The sequence below is a fragment of the Bemisia tabaci genome, chromosome 2 (genome assembly GCF_918797505.1).
Source record: "Bemisia tabaci chromosome 2, PGI_BMITA_v3".
Classification (NCBI taxonomy): domain Eukaryota; kingdom Metazoa; phylum Arthropoda; class Insecta; order Hemiptera; family Aleyrodidae; genus Bemisia; species Bemisia tabaci.
Window position 1 is genome coordinate 30,023,209 of NC_092794.1, and position 17,280 is coordinate 30,040,488.

Genomic DNA, 17,280 nt, shown 5'->3' on the forward strand with positions numbered 1-17,280 from the left:
TAATATTGAAGGAACATAGGAAGTTGCTACCTAGCTGTTTGGGCGGATCTTATTATTTTTAGCTAATTTAAATACAAGAATCAAGCATTGAAACCCGATTCTGTGACCAGCGCAACTGACCCCTGCTTCTGCTTGAAGAATAAGTGCCAGTTTGAGAGCCCCATAGTTTGAATGAGGGCTGGACGCTTCATTGCGTCAACAATGAATGTTCCCAAGGTCGACAGACCCAGGTCAGTCCGTTACCTATAGCAAAGTTGAGGGTGCTAACTTTTGCAAAATGGTGGCGTGGACTACCTAGTGTGTTTCAAAAAAACGAAAAGTTTGAAAAGTTAAGCTTCTAAGTGTTTTTTCCCATTTCATTTGGTCCCACAAGAAAAGTGGCGAAGTTTGAACGTTCTAGGTTGAGCCTGCCGCAGGCCTCGATCCCTTCGCCGGAAAAATTACATTGTTATAGGTAATGCATGAAATCAAGTAGAAGGGGTGAAGTAGAGAGTGAAGATTGTCGTCAAATGAGGAAAAGCCTACATTTTCGCTCAAAAATCCTGCTGAAACTAATGTAAATTTTGAGAAATAGCTCGCTGCACGTATCAGAATTGAACTCGCGAAGTTTTTCCGTGAAGAAAATGTTCGGGCAAATCTTGTTAGTTGGCCCTCGGAGGGGGGAAAAAAAAGTGACAAAACTTTTGGCCCTTTTAGCTGCGATAAGGACCCGTGGTTATCCTTCGATTATTCTCGAATAATCCAAAATAATGGACATAATTGTTCAAGGATTCGTGGGATATCCTGACGATAATCTGAAAAAGTCAGGAGAAAGGAGTCGAAGCTTCGAAATTGTAGGGTAAGTAGGTATTATTGGTCAAATATTCACAAGATTTCTACTGCTGGCTGGGGACAAAGACAGGTGGTTTCCATGGTCTCTTTTGTAGACTTTACTATTTCCGGACTTGAGTCCAATTTTGAAGAGACTAGGTATTTGAAAAACTGTGTCCAAAAATAAAACTCAGGTATCTTTCAAGTGAATTTACGATGAGAATTTCGTTTATTTATAATAAAATCTCTCGTACTTAACAGCCCATGTTCAGAGATGGAACATGAAATTATCATAAGGCTCGAATAAATTTCACAAAAGTTGAAATTTATTACTTTTTTTAGAAATATTGATTAAACCTTTGGAGGTCTGAAAGCGTTGCAGATCGTCTTTCTGTTGATGCTGCGGTATTACGCTACTCTACTGAATGTGCCAGACACAAAGAGGGGGCAAAAAGGGGAGTTTAGAGAGAAAAACCCCAACCTAACCTCTAAAGTAAACGAAAACATTTGCAACGGGCGAATGTTTTAGGCTTGGGGTGGGAAATTTCAAAATTTAGAATCACTGTTTCTAGGCGTTTCTTATCCTCCTAAATGTATCCTCAAAAGTTTCAATAAATTTCATGAAATTTCGTGAAATTTCACTCGAATAAATTTCATGAAATTTTCCATCTCTGCCCATGTTATTAAGGTTGTGACAAGAAAAGCCTCACCCCCGTCCGCCTATTGAATGACCACTTCATATCGACGGTGAAACTACCAGACCACGTAGGTAGGTATATATCTCGGTTTGCGATGTTGTAGATTTTCCTGCCATACCTACTAGGTAAGCACCTAATATATTTTTTAAATTGAAAAACTGCTGAACGTCAATTCTTAAAAATGTCTGGGTTATTTCCTCTCAATGCAAAGAAAACTCAAGAAAATGTCAAGAAATGACTTTGACTCGTTCTCCTTCAAAAATATACAATGGGAGCGGAAATTATTAACACCAAAAACGAGGTACGTGGTCTAGTAATTTCACCGTCGATATGTGATCAGAGATGGAAAGTGAAATTTCACGTTTTCATGAAATTTCATAAGGCTCGAATAAATTTCACAAAAGTTGAAATTTATTATTTTTTTTAGAATTATTGATTGAGCCTTCGAAGGTCTGAAAACGTTTCAGATGGTCTTTCTGTTGATGCTGCGGTGTTCTGCTACTTTATACTGAACGTGCCAGACAGAAAGGAGGGGGCAAAAAGGGGAGTTTAGAGCAAAGACATAAAGACGGAGTGCTCGTATCTAAAAGCACGGGGGAAAAACTTAGAGTCCCTTTATACTGAGAGTCAAGACAATGTGAATCCATTTCTGATTGGTCAACCGGATTTTAGGCCTTCACAGTGTCACAAACGGGAATAAAGATTACATTTTCACCAATTGCAAAGATTATAATCTGGAATGGACCGAGGAATTTCGGGTTCGACAAGGAACAAACGGAATGAGAGAAGGAACGGAGAAAGGAATTTAAGAATGAGCCGATCAAAGATTACGAAAAACGTTCAATTTGTGTAATCTTTATTCCTGTTTGTGACTCCATGAGGAGTGTTGTCTTGACTCTCAGTATAAAGGGACTGTAGAAAAAATGAAGCCTGGTTTGGCGCTGGGTGCTTGTATGAGTGTGTAAATGAGCGCGGGAATCCATGGCGGCAAACGGAAATTTGATTTGAACTTGTCCTCTTGATTTGTCCACATGTCCTCTTCGAAACGTATTTTAAATGCCTAAAACGAATAAATTAAGAAAGTTGGGACTGCGTCCTACTATAATACACCTACTTTTGCTCGGTAACAGGCAGTAATCTCAGATAAAGTTAGTTTTTCTTCTGCTCGTGGTGGTTCTGCCTGTTCAAACAGGCAGTTACAGTCGTAGATGACCGGTACTCCCGAATGAGATTAATCGGTCGACGACGGACCAAAACTAACCTAATGTTATAAAATATGGGTGTATAAGTGAATTTGGGCAAAAATCAACCTAAAATACTTTGTTTCCGCAATTTTATTTAGTTCCCGCCCTACATTTGAATTTCAAACTTGTCCCGATTTCGCCGCCAATCCTCTAGCCAATAGTAGAGGTGATTGGAAAGAAGCTTCATTTTTTGCTTTTAGCGCTCCGTCTTTATGTCTTAGGTTTAGAGAGAAAAAACCCAACCTAACCTCTAAAGTAAACGAAAACATTTGCAACGGGCGAATGTTTTAGGCTTGGGGTAAAAAATTTCAAAATTTAGAATCACTGTTTCTAGGCGTTTCTTAGCCTCTCGAATGTATCCCCAGAAGTTTCAATATATTTCATGAAATTTCATGAAATTTTCCATCTGTATATGATACGCTTTCTCTTGGGCCACCGCTCCCGTCAATCTAGTTTTTACATCATTTTTATACTTTGAAATAGGTCGATACACCAATATTATCTACATGAGTTAGGTACATGAGCGCGCGCTGGTTGCTCTTAAAGTAAACAAGGACTGTTCTTTGAAGAATGACGGTCGGGTTGCTTACCTCATCAACGGAGAAGTCATAACATTGGGCTATTTTCTGATAGAGTTCCTTGACATTGGAGAAGCCCGATATGAGTCCAGTTGGGCTGCCTTGGGCTTGCTGGCAGTGGAAAACCAACTTGGGCTTCTGCACGTTCTCCGGTTCCATCTTCAGATCCTCCGGGTTCCTGCTCACCATGCTGCTGGAGTAGAAACTGCGCGATTTGTCGTACTCATACCCTAATGTACTGTTATTCCGCCCGTTGGCGTCCACCTCGTCCTTTTTATTGTTTTTCCTCTGGAATAATGGCATTCTACTTTGTCATAAATCCTCGTCGAAAACTACCTAAAGCTTCAAAAGTTCTGTAAAATAGTGTCTCTTTTTGTTTCACCGGTGATACACTTCTAGTCAAAAGTCAGGAAAATGTTACGACAAACACAGAGAAGAGCTGCTCATAAGTTAAACCACATACCTACTTAGATCGGTGGAACCGAGAAATCAGAAATCTATTTGGCACTCTTCAGAAAATGTGACGAATTTTTCTGGAATAAATTCTAGGAATATAAATGTAGAGAGAAGATTTCGTCGCGGGGCGGGGGAGGGGGGAGTTTCTGCGTTGCAAGTCTACAGGGTCATCCAAAAGTCACTGACCACCCCTGTAACTTTTTTCCAAATTGAGATAGAAGTTAGAAATTTTGGGAATGTTCCTCGGTCTAAAGTAGCAACTTTTTGGTCCCCCCAAAATTTTAGGGGGCGGCCCCCCTGAAGAGGGGCGGGGGCTAACTTTTTTTTTCAAATAGCAACTCCCAATTTGTGATACCTCATTCAAAAGATAATAAAAAAAGAAAATTTTTGGCGCAAACCGCAGGACAAAAGGTTCATTTTTGACAAAATGGCAGCCGGTCAAAGTTCAAACTGGCGGAAATTTGGCATCTCCGTTGTTTATTGACGGATTGGCGTGAAATTCGGAATCCGAGGGTTTTTTGAGACGAGAGAAACGATTCTGGCATTGGTTTTCCTGAAAAGTCAGTCCTTTTCAAAATGGCGGCCTCGAGCGGGAAGTGGATATTTAGGTTGCATATCGTTGGATTTGCATGAAACTTGGTATCCAGGGGTATTTCGGCACGAAAAGAACGAATCTTTCATTGAATATCTGAAATCTTGACAAATTCCAAAATGGCGGCGGAAAAATGGCGGGAAATCAGTTTTACGGCTGTTTACCGATGGATTTGCATGAAATTCGATATCCTGGCGGTTTTTGGCTGGATAAAAAGGAATCTTTCATTAGATTATTGAAATATCAATTAATTTTATGCTAATCCATCGGTAAACAGCCGTAAAACTGATTTCCTGCCATTTTTCCGCCACCATTTTGAAATTTGTCAAAATTTCAGATATCCAATGAAAGATTCGTTCATCTCTAGCCGAAATACCCCCAGATACCAAGTTTCATGCAAATCCAACTATATGCAGCCTAAATATCCACTTCCTGCTCAAGGCCGCCATTTTGACCGCCGCCATTTTGAAAAGGACTGACTTTTCAGGAAAATCAATGCCAGAATCGTTTTTCTCGTCTCAAAAAACCCTAAGATTCCGAGTTTCACGCCAATCCGTCAATAAACAACGGAGATGCCAAATTTCCGCCAGTTTGAACTTTGACCGGCCGCCATTTTGTCAAAAATGAACATTTTGTCCTGCGGTTTGCGCCAAAAATTTTCTATCTTTATTATCTTTCAAATGAGGTATCACAAAGTGGGGGTTGCTATTTGAAAAAAAAAGTTAGCCCCCGCCCCCCTAAAGGAGGGCTGCCCCCCAAAATTTTGGGGGGACCAAAAAGTTGCTACTTTAGACCGAGGAACATTCCCAAAGTTTCAAACTTCTATCTCAATTTGCAAAAAAGTTACAGGGGTGGTCAGTGACTTTTGGATAACCCTGTATGTAGCGGTTTAACTAAGCAGGTGTGTCTAATTTGCAAAACGAAGGGAATGGGGGTGTCAGTGTAAAGAAGATCCATTTCATTTTGCCTTTCTCCGAGGCCGTTGGTAAATTCGAGCACGCATGCAAAAATTAGGACTTTCAGACGCTCTTATTCCTCACCCAGCTTGCAACATTAATGACTTTGTGCTTATTTTCATTTTATTTTTTAGAATTTTTTTCCTGTTGCTAATTTTACTGGTGACTTAGTACCTAGTAAAAAATTAGCAACGGGAAATCGTCATAGCTGGAAGTGAAGTACATTCTTTTTTCTTACTCTGGCCTTTTGTTGCCCGCCGTACCTAACCTTAGATTGTCCTTTACCGTAAACGAGCAAAAGTTTAATAATTTTTCGCCCTTAGTGAGGAACCTGTAGAGATCACAATTTTTTTTAATTCGTTCACTGCACTTCATCTCTATATGAGCCAAAAGAAATTTAAAAATGCATTATTATCGCACGTAGGTAGAGTACCGATAGTTTGAAAAGCAAGCCTGATTACCTACGTTAAGCGAATTTTCGTTCGTTAACTGTTGACGAAATCCAAAAAAAGTTTACGAAATACGTCGTCAAAACAAATTTTCATTCTTCGGTTGGGATTGAATGGGCGTGGCCTAACCTCTCTCGCCATATCGCCTGTAATTACTTAAGTGCAATTTAATTATCGTCAACAGTTTACAGTTTCGTAAAAGCTGCGTTGCTAAACTCTCCGGAGAGCTCTCCGGAGGATTGGGAGTGGAGAGTCTCGGAGAATTACTCGGAGGGTTGACGTCATCTCTCCAGTCTCTCCGCGTTGTTGGGTCCGGCATGGTCCGCCGGATTCTGTTTTGTTTACGCTTCAATTTTAAGTTAAGTTTCTTTATTCATTTCGTTTTCGCTATCGATAATTTAAGGGAATAAATTAAATCATGACTTATGAGCATTCATTCGTTCAAACTCTTCTAGTGGAAGCTCCATAGTTATTCTCGTCCCAAAGTTAAAAATGAAATCCACAAACACTTTCATCTTTAAATATTTGAAAATTCTAAAACTCACTGCATAGGCAGAAAGAAAGGGGCGAGAATGCTAAACGCCTATATTCTTACGTCAGTCTACGTGTTGGTCTCCAGCTCTCCGACAGGGGCGTAGTTAGGAAATTTTTCTGGGGGGGGGGGGCATGGGACCACCTCTCGTGGTGAAGAGAGCGGGGGGTGGGTGAGGAATGGAGGATCCCGTTTTTCTGAGGGGGGGCCAGGCCCCCCCCGGGACCCCCTAGTTACGCCTATGCTCACCGACCTCGAGAGGTCGGAGAGCTGGAGAGCAGTTTGGAGACTGACGTTGACGTAGCATGACGTAGCAAGTCTCCGGGTAATTCCTCTGGAGTCAGAACAACGGTTGTTTACGTCTCCGGGTAACTCCGGAGAGCTCTCCGGAGACTTTAGCCACGCAGCTAAACGTGCTCCGGTCCTTTTGACGCTTCTGGTTGAGGGAGAGAAACCCATCAACAGTCCCGGGAACAGGCCACCGGGCTCTGAATGGTTGATGAAAATACCGACTTCGTTAACGTCAACTCTTCACGGATTTCATTAACGGCTGACGAACGAAAATTTGCTTAGTGTCTACGGTGCGGACAAACGAATTTAAGGTGATTCGATGGACGCCATATTTTGTGTCGGAACGGCATGCGATATATCGCATCAATTTTATTCCATTTTTTCAGCTACTTGTCATTTTTCTCCAATTTTCAGATCGCAATTCTGTTGTCAGGAGACTATAGCACTCACTTACCAATTTTAACAAAGAAACTCAACGTAATAAAGGCGTGTTTTTTTAGAGAGAAAATGTAGCATTCGAGTGCAGTTTCGATATCAGTATCGAATGCGATGTTTTCTCTCTAAAAAAAACCACGCCTTCATTACTTACGTTGAATTTCTTTGTTAAAATTGGGAAGTGAGTGCTTTAGTCTCCTGACAACATAATTGCGATCCCAATATTGGAGAAAAATGACAAGTAGCTAAAAAAATGGAACCGATTGATGCGATATATCGCATGCCGTTTTGACACAAAATATGGCGTCCATCAAATCACCTTAATCTCCGGCACGGCGGCGCGTTAACCGAGTCAAGAAAAAAAATTATGCTGAAGATTTTCCACAATCAAAATCGACTTTCCAAGAGTAAGGAGTTCAAAAACTTGCTGGGGTCTGAAAGCAAGTACCCAACTTCATTTTTTCAAACAACATTGGCTTCAACATGAAAATTTACTGAAGTAATTCTACTCTCAGATTCGGAGGGTTCCCAATCCAAAATCCCCTGACAAACTCTCTCTCAAGATTTGCACTTTTTTGTGACCTTTTTCGTTGAGAATGATTCTTTAAGCTCATGCACGCGCAGTTTGTTTACGAACTCAAAATCTGCTGAGATATGTTGGACTTAATCGATGCGATAAGTACCTATGGCACACGCCCTTTTCGATCACGCCAGAATCAGAGACGAATCCCCTTGAAAACGGTAAAAAATTTGTTCAATGATACCTAAACAATTTTGCAGAAGCTACTTAATTGAGATGAAATAGGTAGGTGTGCACGTTACGATCTAGATGGGATGACCAGAATCAGCATAACTATAACCCACGTTGCCCAATGGAGTTGTTGCATGTGTGAGGGATTTGCGATATGACTGTTGTTTCCTATGTAAAAGTTCGCGAGAAACACGATGGTGCCACTGGTTTTCCCTGAAATCAACTCCCAAGCTCAAAAAAAGCTCTCAGAGTGAGGTCAAAATGGAGGGGATATCCCGCCCTACCTTGGGAGTCCACCTCTACATCAAAACAAACTCTCCATGCAAAGATAGGGAGCAAATACAATAGCAGGGTTGCCGTGTTTTCAGTTTTGCAGTCCCCAAATGAAGTGGCAGCCTGTCAATGTATTTGATCCCTATCTTTGCATGGAGAGTTTGTTTTGATGTAGAGGTGGACTCTCAAGGTAGGGCGGGATATCCCCTCCATTTTGGCCTCCTTTCGAGAGCTTTTTTTGAGCTTGGGAGATGATTTCAGAGAAAACCAGTGGCACCATCGTGTTTCTCGCGAAATTTTACATAAGAAACAACAGTCAAATCGCTAATCCCTCACACATGCAACATCTCCATTTTCGCTCGTATTTTACTTCCTCTAGGTATTTCCCCAAGAAAACTGAGCCACATTCTACCCTGAAAATTTGTGAGTAATGCACTAATACAGTGTAATTCTCGTAATCTCAGCGATTTCACAATGCAAAGAAGTTCGATCGTATTAACCGAATACTGTAATGTTCCATATGGACCGAACTTCATTGTAGAGAGTTCGATTCGTTTGACCGATTCTTCGACCGGTATGACCGAAATCTATTTCCCAGTTCCGCTCAAATTGTTAAATCTGGATCATCGCGAATCCTTCTACGGTCGAGATCGAACTATTTCGTCCAGTGCACGATCAGAAGGCGTTATCTTTATCCGTTAGCTTCCCAATAAAGTATATATATATATATATATATATGAAATTCATGACTAGTTTTCAACCATTTTAATGACACTTTGCAACATTTTTCACTACACTCTACAAGCCGACGTTTCGGAGACAAATTCTCTCCATCCTCAGGGCAGACGATTTATTCATAACTGAACGAGGAAAAAACACAGAAAGCACAGTCGCAGCAAGAGACCAGTTTAACGATAAAAGGAGACATGACAAACATCAACACAAACAATAACAATAAGCCCCCGCCGCAGAGACGCAGTACTCATACACAATGAAAGTTTTCAGAGATTAGAAAAATATTCCTCAAAGTGAGCAAACTCAGTCCTAGAATTTATAGCATTTTGGTTATTTAAAATACATAACTCATGAATACTCATGAATTTTATTTATTATTAATTAACAACCGTGAACTCTTCACACATATATACACTTGTATGGATTTAAATGAGAGATACAACCGTTACACGTATTAATTTAGGTATTTATTTTGCCAACGTTTCAGAGGCTCATTGCCTCCTTCATCAGGGCATGAGATGACCTATGGTCATAGATAAATACCTAAATTAATATGTGTAACGGTTGTACATCTCATTTAAATCCATACAAGTATATTTCAACCCAACCATAAAACTCTTATTTTATATATATACCCAGATCAGAGGAATAGGTACACAGGCAATTAGGCAATATTTGAGCAATTTAGTTGATTTTGGTGAAATATATCGTGAAGCACAACAATTGGATCCTAAGGTAATGTAAACTGCATGGCCGAATGTCCCTATTTGTAGCGGGTTAAATTACGTCAAACAACACTGATACATAGAGGAAACTTGCAATTGAATAAAAACTTTAGGGTGCTAAAGCAACTGGACACTGTCGATTTAGAGCCAATTTATCACTAATGACCCTGAATTTCTGCTAACCGGGACTCGGGTTGTCAAAACACTCGTGAATCGAACACTTGAACAGTTGAACTTATGGATGCACGAATGGAACGCGGCACAGCACAGGATCAACGAAGACGGCGAGACGCAAATGACTGCGACAGAAATAGTAGGTACGCGGAGCACTCGAATGCAGGTACACAGGTGTACTCTGTGGCGGGTACCTACGCCTGACTGATTTCACTGAGCTCAGCGGTGCGGTGACGCAGTACGGACACTGTGGAGGGAGAAGTGAGGGGAAGGACTGGATTGATGATGACTAATTCGCGGCCACGATGATGCGGGAGAGCACGGCCGGGCATAGAGAAAACACAGAAGGTGGTGGCAAGCGGAAAAACGTACTTCTCTACGTCACAGCTAAAAATGAAGCTGCCCCTCTGATTGGTCAATAGGATCACGGGAAAACCCAGACCTCTTTGAAAGAGGGTTATTCATATAGGCGAAAAATGTACCCAGCCCGGAATGTACGAAACTTTGTGAGCTGAGAGTACTAGTTGAGAGAGGCTTATCCCTAGCTCCGTTTTTGCAGGAATCCCAGGGAAACAGCTATACCATTTTTTAAAGTCGTAACCTTCAAACACCCATAACTTTCGCAGAAATGCAGTTACAGAGCTCGTATTTATACCAAAAGATGCAAAAAATTACGGTCTATCGACTAATGCCAAAGAAATTTTAATTTGACTCCATTGTTGCCACGTTTTGGCCATTTTTTTTAATTTTCGTAATTATTTAAAATCACGTTACCGCCTAAAAAAGTGTTTGCGGTTGGTGAGGATTGAATAAAAACCTGTCGGAATTATTGTTCGTTCGATTTCGCATCCATCGATATATTATATTTTTCTGAGAGACTTAGGGAACACGAGTTATAGCGATTTGAAAATTCGGCAACACGTCCTTTACCCCGATATTGACGCTCGTTTAGGTACGTTTCGCAACTCCGTGTTTAAGCAAAACGCCTAGAACAAACAAAATTCGAAAAGTCAGTTCATGTTTTGCGCTTTTTTGAAACTTTCACATGATTTTTAGGAATTCAAGGAGCGGCGGTGTTGCCGGTTTTCAATGAAAACCACCGCTGCCATCACGATTTAAAGTAGTACTCATTTAATCTTATCCAGCTACATTTGCTAACCTAAACTGACCATTTGCGACATGGTGTTGACAACATTGCCTAATTTCCGTCGGAATTCGCGTAGAGGCGGGGCTGCCAGTATTCATGGAAACCGCCACCGCAATCACAAAAAAAAATGTATTACTTATTTAATCACGTTCAGCCTTATTCTGTAGTTGGAATTGTTTATTTATCGGATCGATGGTTTCTTCTATCCCTGCAACGGCAGTGGTGACCGACAGTAACGAGATATCGAAATTTAAAGCTACCGAATCACTCAAGCGGTCCGATGAGTAGTTTTGGCGAGGGGCCTAGATCCATTGCTCTTGATCTCTATACAATATCGATATCTCGGTACTGTCAGGCACCACTGCCGTTACAGAGAGATGGATGAAACCATCGATCCGATAAATAAACAATTCCAACTACAGAATAAGGCTGAACGTGATTAAATAAGTAATACATTTTTTTTTTGTGATTGCGGTGGCGGTTTCCATGAATACTGGCAGCCCCGCCTCTACGCGAATTCCGACGGAAATTAGGCAATGTTGTCAACACCATGTCGCAAATGGTCAGTTTAGGTTAGCAAATGTAGCTGGATAAGATTAAATGAGTACTACTTTAAATCGTGATGGCAGCGGTGGTTTTCATTGAAAACCGGCAACACCGCCGCTCCTTGAATTCCTAAAAATCATGTGAAAGTTTCAAAAAAGCGCAAAACATGAACTGACTTTTCGAATTTTGTTTGTTCTAGGCGTTTTGCTTAAACACGGAGTTGCGAAACGTACCTAAACGAGCGTCAATATCGGGGTAAAGGGCGTGTTGCCGAATTTTCAAATCGCTATAACTCGTGTTCCCTAAGTCTCTCAGAAAAATATAATATATCGATGGATGCGAAATCGAACGAACAATAATTCCGACAGGTTTTTATTCAATCCTCACCAACCGCAAACACTTTTTTAGGCGGTAACGTGATTTTAAATAATTACGAAAATTAAAAAAAATGGCCAAAACGTGGCAACAATGGAGTCAAATTAAAATTTCTTTGGCATTAGTCGATAGACCGTAATTTTTTGCATCTTTTGGTATAAATACGAGCTCTGTAACTGCATTTCTGCGAAAGTTATGGGTGTTTGAAGGTTACGACTTTAAAAAATGGTATAGCTGTTTCCCTGGGGTTCCTGCAAAAACGGAGCTAGGGATAAGCCTCTCTCAACTAGTACTATCAGCTCACAAAGTTTCGTACATTCCGGGCTGGGTACATTTTTCGCCTATATGAATAACCCTCTTTAAAAAGGAGCGGGAAAGGTTGTAAGGTTCCCACCTATTTTGGCTCTAAAAACTCGTAACTGTTGACTTTTAGTTGCAATATGTTTTTCTATCAATGTTCGAATGTAACTGAGAATAATTTGTAAGTTAATTAAAAATACGTATTTCTTATAACAACAACTTTTATCTCGACTCGTCCCGTTTTGAGGGTATAACCAAGTTAAATTACGTTCATAAGCGTCAAAAAACAGAAATAGGGGAGTATTTGTTACTTATGTTCAGTTATGTGTACATATGACATTCAATGTTAGTTTTAGTGGTGATGTAGGTCTTTATACAGGTTCCATTATGAACTGCATGAAATGCACTTTTTAGGCAGATTTCGAAGAAATATCTACCTATTGCAGACGGTACGAACTCGTAATTTTCGGTAATTTTCGCTCAAATAGAGCATCGATCCTGAAGCCCTGAGTTGAAAAATGTAGGTCATAAAAAGATATATATATATATAATTCTAATTTCATGGTTATTTTATGTTTAATAAAGCGAACTTCATGAGTTGTATAACCGTAACTTTTTATTTATTTTAAACAAAAAATTTTTTTACAATGCGACGTTTCGGTGGCTTATTATTCGCACCATCATCAGGCAGAGACTGAGGCGACAAAACAAGGAAAAACGAGAAATAAACACCTAGTCCTCCGATCCAACACGGTCAGGGAAGAGAGGAAAAGATAGTTACAATCTAACGAACATTACAAACATTGTTGCCTGAGTTACAGCTATTAATAAATGGTCGACAAAACAATGGGTAACAATTAAAAGGTATCGGAACCTACCAAATAATCCTCAAAATGGGAAAATTCTGTCCGTGAATTCAGAGCGTTGTTATTTTTAAGGATGCTTAACCCTTCTAAATTTAAACGGACCTGCTCATTTTTCTCTTGTTTTAGCACTCTGGTGTTATCATAATCAAATTGATGGTTTGTTTCTTTTACGTGCTGCTTAAGTGCCGTTTTTTCATGCTTATTAAACTTGTGTCCGTCAAGGCGCTTATGTACATACTGTGAAGTCTGCCCAATGTAGACCCCTGGGCACCCTTTGCATGGGATTTCATAAACCACGTCGGACATTTCCTCGTTTGGGATTTTGGTTTTTAGAGCTGATTTAAACCCTTTCAAATTACACTTATTTGTTGTTACTAGCGATAATCCAAATGGTTTTATTGCGGCACTTAATTTTTCAGAATATGAGGACAAATATGGACCAACCACCGTCTCTCCTTTTTCCCTATTTTTGCGAGGGGGGAAACCGTTGTAGCAAGAATTTATTACCTCTGCAAAAATTGACTCGATAAGTGACCACGGGTAACAATTCTCAATCAAGCCGGCATTAAAGCATGTTTAGAGTCAACAGTATTCACTTTCGGCGAAGAATGCTTCAAGCAGATAAACGGCTTGGCAATGGGGTCACCAGTAAGCGCCAATGTTGCTAACCTGGTAATGGAATACTTTGAAGAAAAATTATTTCAAGTGTTCCCTTATAAATTGCTATTCTATAAACGTTTTGCAGACGATATTATCTTATGCTGTCACAAAGATGATCTTGACAATGTTTTCCATTTTTTCAATAATTTTTCGAGCAATATCAAATTTACACTCGAGCGTGAAGTCAACAACTCTTTAAATTTCTTGGATGTCACTGTCATAAAAAACAGAGGGAAATTGATCACGTCATGGTTTAAAAAACCAATACTTTCTGGTAGATATTTCAATTTTTTGTCTGTGCAACCACTTCCACAAAAACTCAATGTGGTAAAAAATCTTGCAACGCGTGTATGTTTGTTGACACATCCTTTGCTCAGAAAAGACAAAATAAAAGAGGCAAAGCAATTGTTGATTGAGAATTGTTACCCGTGGTCACTTATCGAGTCAATTTTTGCAGAGGTAATAAATTCTTGCTACAACGGTTTCCCCCCTCGCAAAAATAGGGAAAAAGGAGAGACGGTGGTTGGTCCATATTTGTCCTCATATTCTGAAAAATTAAGTGCCGCAATAAAACCATTTGGATTATCGCTAGTAACAACAAATAAGTGTAATTTGAAAGGGTTTAAATCAGCTCTAAAAACCAAAATCCCAAACGAGGAAATGTCCGACGTGGTTTATGAAATCCCATGCAAAGGGTGCCCAGGGGTCTACATTGGGCAGACTTCACAGTATGTACATAAGCGCCTTGACGGACACAAGTTTAATAAGCATGAAAAAACGGCACTTAAGCAGCACGTAAAAGAAACAAACCATCAATTTGATTATGATAACACCAGAGTGCTAAAACAAGAGAAAAATGAGCAGGTCCGTTTAAATTTAGAAGGGTTAAGCATCCTTAAAAATAACAACGCTCTGAATTCACGGACAGAATTTTCCCATTTTGAGGATTATTTGGTAGGTTCCGATACCTTTTAATTGTTACCCATTGTTTTGTCGACCATTTATTAATAGCTGTAACTCAGGCAACAATGTTTGTAATGTTCGTTAGATTGTAACTATCTTTTCCTCTCTTCCCTGACCGTGTTGGATCGGAGGACTAGGTGTTTATTTCTCGTTTTTCCTTGTTTTGTCGCCTCAGTCTCTGCCTGATGATGGTGCGAATAATAAGCCACCGAAACGTCGCATTGTAAAAAAATTTTTTGTTTAAAATAAATAAAAAGTTACGGTTATACAACTCATGAAGTTATATATATATATATATATGATCTAACGAACCTTTGCGTCTGTTTTTTTCCGGAACTATCCATACGATCAAAACGAAACTAAGCATGGTTCTTCACTGCTATGAGGTCTAGATCAAGTTTCATTTTTGGTGAAAATCGGCCCATCCCTTAGTTCAGTAACGTCAAGGTCACTAGGGGATGATTTTTCGAACTCGTCCGATCCTAGCCGGTAATACCTCAAAAAACTCGTCTCGTCGTGGCGTTCAAAACAACCTATATTCACCTGCCCTCTAAAACCACCCCTTACCCAGAAAATTTCAAGTCCATAGGGGGATGATTTTTCGAACTCGTCCGATCTTAGTCGGTGATACCTCAAAAAACTCGTCTCGTCGTGGCCTTCAAAACAACCTATATTCACCTGCCTTCTCCCTTACCCAGAAAATCTCAAGTCCAAAGGGGATGATTTTTCGAACTCGTCCGATCTTAGTCGGTGATACCTCAAAAAACTCGTCTCATCGTGGCCTTCAAAACAACCTATATTCACCTACCCTCTAAAACCACCCCTTATCCAGAAAGTCTCAAGTTCAAGGGAGAAGATTTTCCGACCTGTCAGGCTCATTAGGCGCAACTGTTTTCATAGAAACGATTGGTTGAAATCTACCTCTCATTTCCACTGTGGCTGGAAAACGGTTTTTTTAACAGCGCGCCAGTCCGTGTACTTTTTTACGTCACAGCAAATCTTCAAGATGGCTGCCTTGCCACCACCTTCTGTATTTTCGTATTTTCTCTATGCTCTCTATCTCTGTTGCTGGTTGCTGCATAGAATAATGCTGCTTTGTAATCAGAAGTGAAACTCCCGTAAGAACGCGCTGAAGCAAACCCCATACTTGCTTACTATGATGCCACGTTGTGCGTTCTTGAAATGAGCGCGCCGGGACTTTTAAATTTCGAATCGAATCGGCAACCTTGATCTAGAGTCCCTTTATACCCAGAGTTAAGTAGAGTACCTTTATAGACAGAGTATGGCCATTTCTGTTCCGGTTTTTCATTGGTCGCGAGCAAATAGGCTGACACGATGCTCTTAGGGCCGTAAATAAACAAACAAGATGGCCGTTATCAGCAAGCAAGATTGAGGTTATGCACATCTTACATCCTCCTGTGATAAAGGTGAAAGGAAATTTAACGATGTTTTCATGTGTTTTTCGTGTGCTATTCGTAGGTATGCTCGTTAAAATTGTTACTGCCGCATAATTGAAATTTTTGTCAAATTTAGCTTCTCATCGATGTTACGGTGAGCCGCCATCTTGTTTGTTTATTTACGGCCCTAAGAGCATCATGAAGCCTAAAAACTCGTTGACCAGTCAAAAAGCGGAACAGTTTTCCTGTAGTAAAAAGATACGAATGGCCATACTCTGTCTATAAAGGTACTCTAGAGTTAAGACAACTCACTTTTGGTTGGGCCAGGATTGGGCTGAAAGTGGCCTAAAAAAAAATCCAATTCTGATTGGTTCTCGCTCATGGAGGCCGAAACGAGTGCACCAAGATGGCGGTACCTCGAATGTGAACAAGAATAATGAAAATATTACCTAATTGTGGTTTATCAAGAGTAAATTGTTATTTCCATCGGTCCAAAATGAAAATAGATTAAGAAATTATTCACAAACCAATCCCATTTTCTTATTAATTGATCAATTTGTTGATGTTGTTGTTTTTGTGTGACAGACATCGCAGGATTCCTGATCCTTATCCCTCAATATCGTTCGTTTGGGTGCACTCGTTTCGGCCTCCATGGCCAGCCAAGGTCGGCTGCCAGTCAGCTGATAATCGAGTTGTCTTAACTCTGGGTATAATGGGACTCTACCTTGATCGCAAGGCACGCATTTGTCAAGTATAAACAGCACTGTACTAAATATTCTTCTTCTTCGCTCCAACTTCCGTATTCCAGTTTCGCTTCTGATTGCGAAGCATCATTATTCCATGGTTGCTGATAGATGGATGCAGGCAGGGTAGAGTACAGGCCTACATACACGGTTAAAGTGGACCTTTATATGGCTTAACGTGAGAGCCACCGATGCATTGTTGAGCGGTGAACCTTAATATTCGTCGGGCCGACGATTATTAAGGAAGGCTCACCGATGTTATTCTGAATCAACGATCACCACTCTCTGAGGGTTTCCACCCGGTAGTTAATAACTTTTGCGTTTTGAAACGTGAAGTAGTTTTAAATTCTCAACATGTCGTTTATTGATATTAAAAAAAAAAAAAAAAAATTCTTGTGACGAACAATATGGGTTTATAAAAACCCGCAGATAAAAATCTTACGACCTTTTTCCTCACTTTCATTTAAACCTTTCAATCTCAAAGGAAAATGGCATGGGGCGTTTTAAGAAGACCGTAAAATTTCCTATCATTTCCTTACAAAAAAATTATAAAATAAAAAACTCTATACAAAGTCCTCCCTCTT

General features: G+C 40.1%; 1 protein-coding gene across 25 annotated transcripts in view; it reads right to left on the reverse strand.

The window, feature by feature from the left end:
- Positions 1 to 9,935, reverse strand: part of kermit (PDZ domain-containing protein GIPC-like protein kermit) — a 167,266-nt gene extending 157,331 nt beyond the window's left edge. For 3 of the 25 annotated variants that reach the window (XR_011899289.1, XM_072297113.1, XM_072297112.1), the window contains exons 1-2: positions 9,620 to 9,933; positions 3,343 to 3,863 (exon numbers count right to left, since the gene is read on the reverse strand). Coding sequence is in view for 23 of the 25 variants with exons in the window: in XM_072297113.1 (XP_072153214.1) it covers positions 3,343 to 3,633 (291 nt within the window). In the remaining 2 variants the exon portion in view is untranslated. The other 22 variants (XR_011899290.1, XM_072297110.1, XM_072297108.1 and 19 more) reach the window with 22 other exon arrangements.
- Positions 9,936 to 17,280: the final 7,345 nt, after the last annotated feature.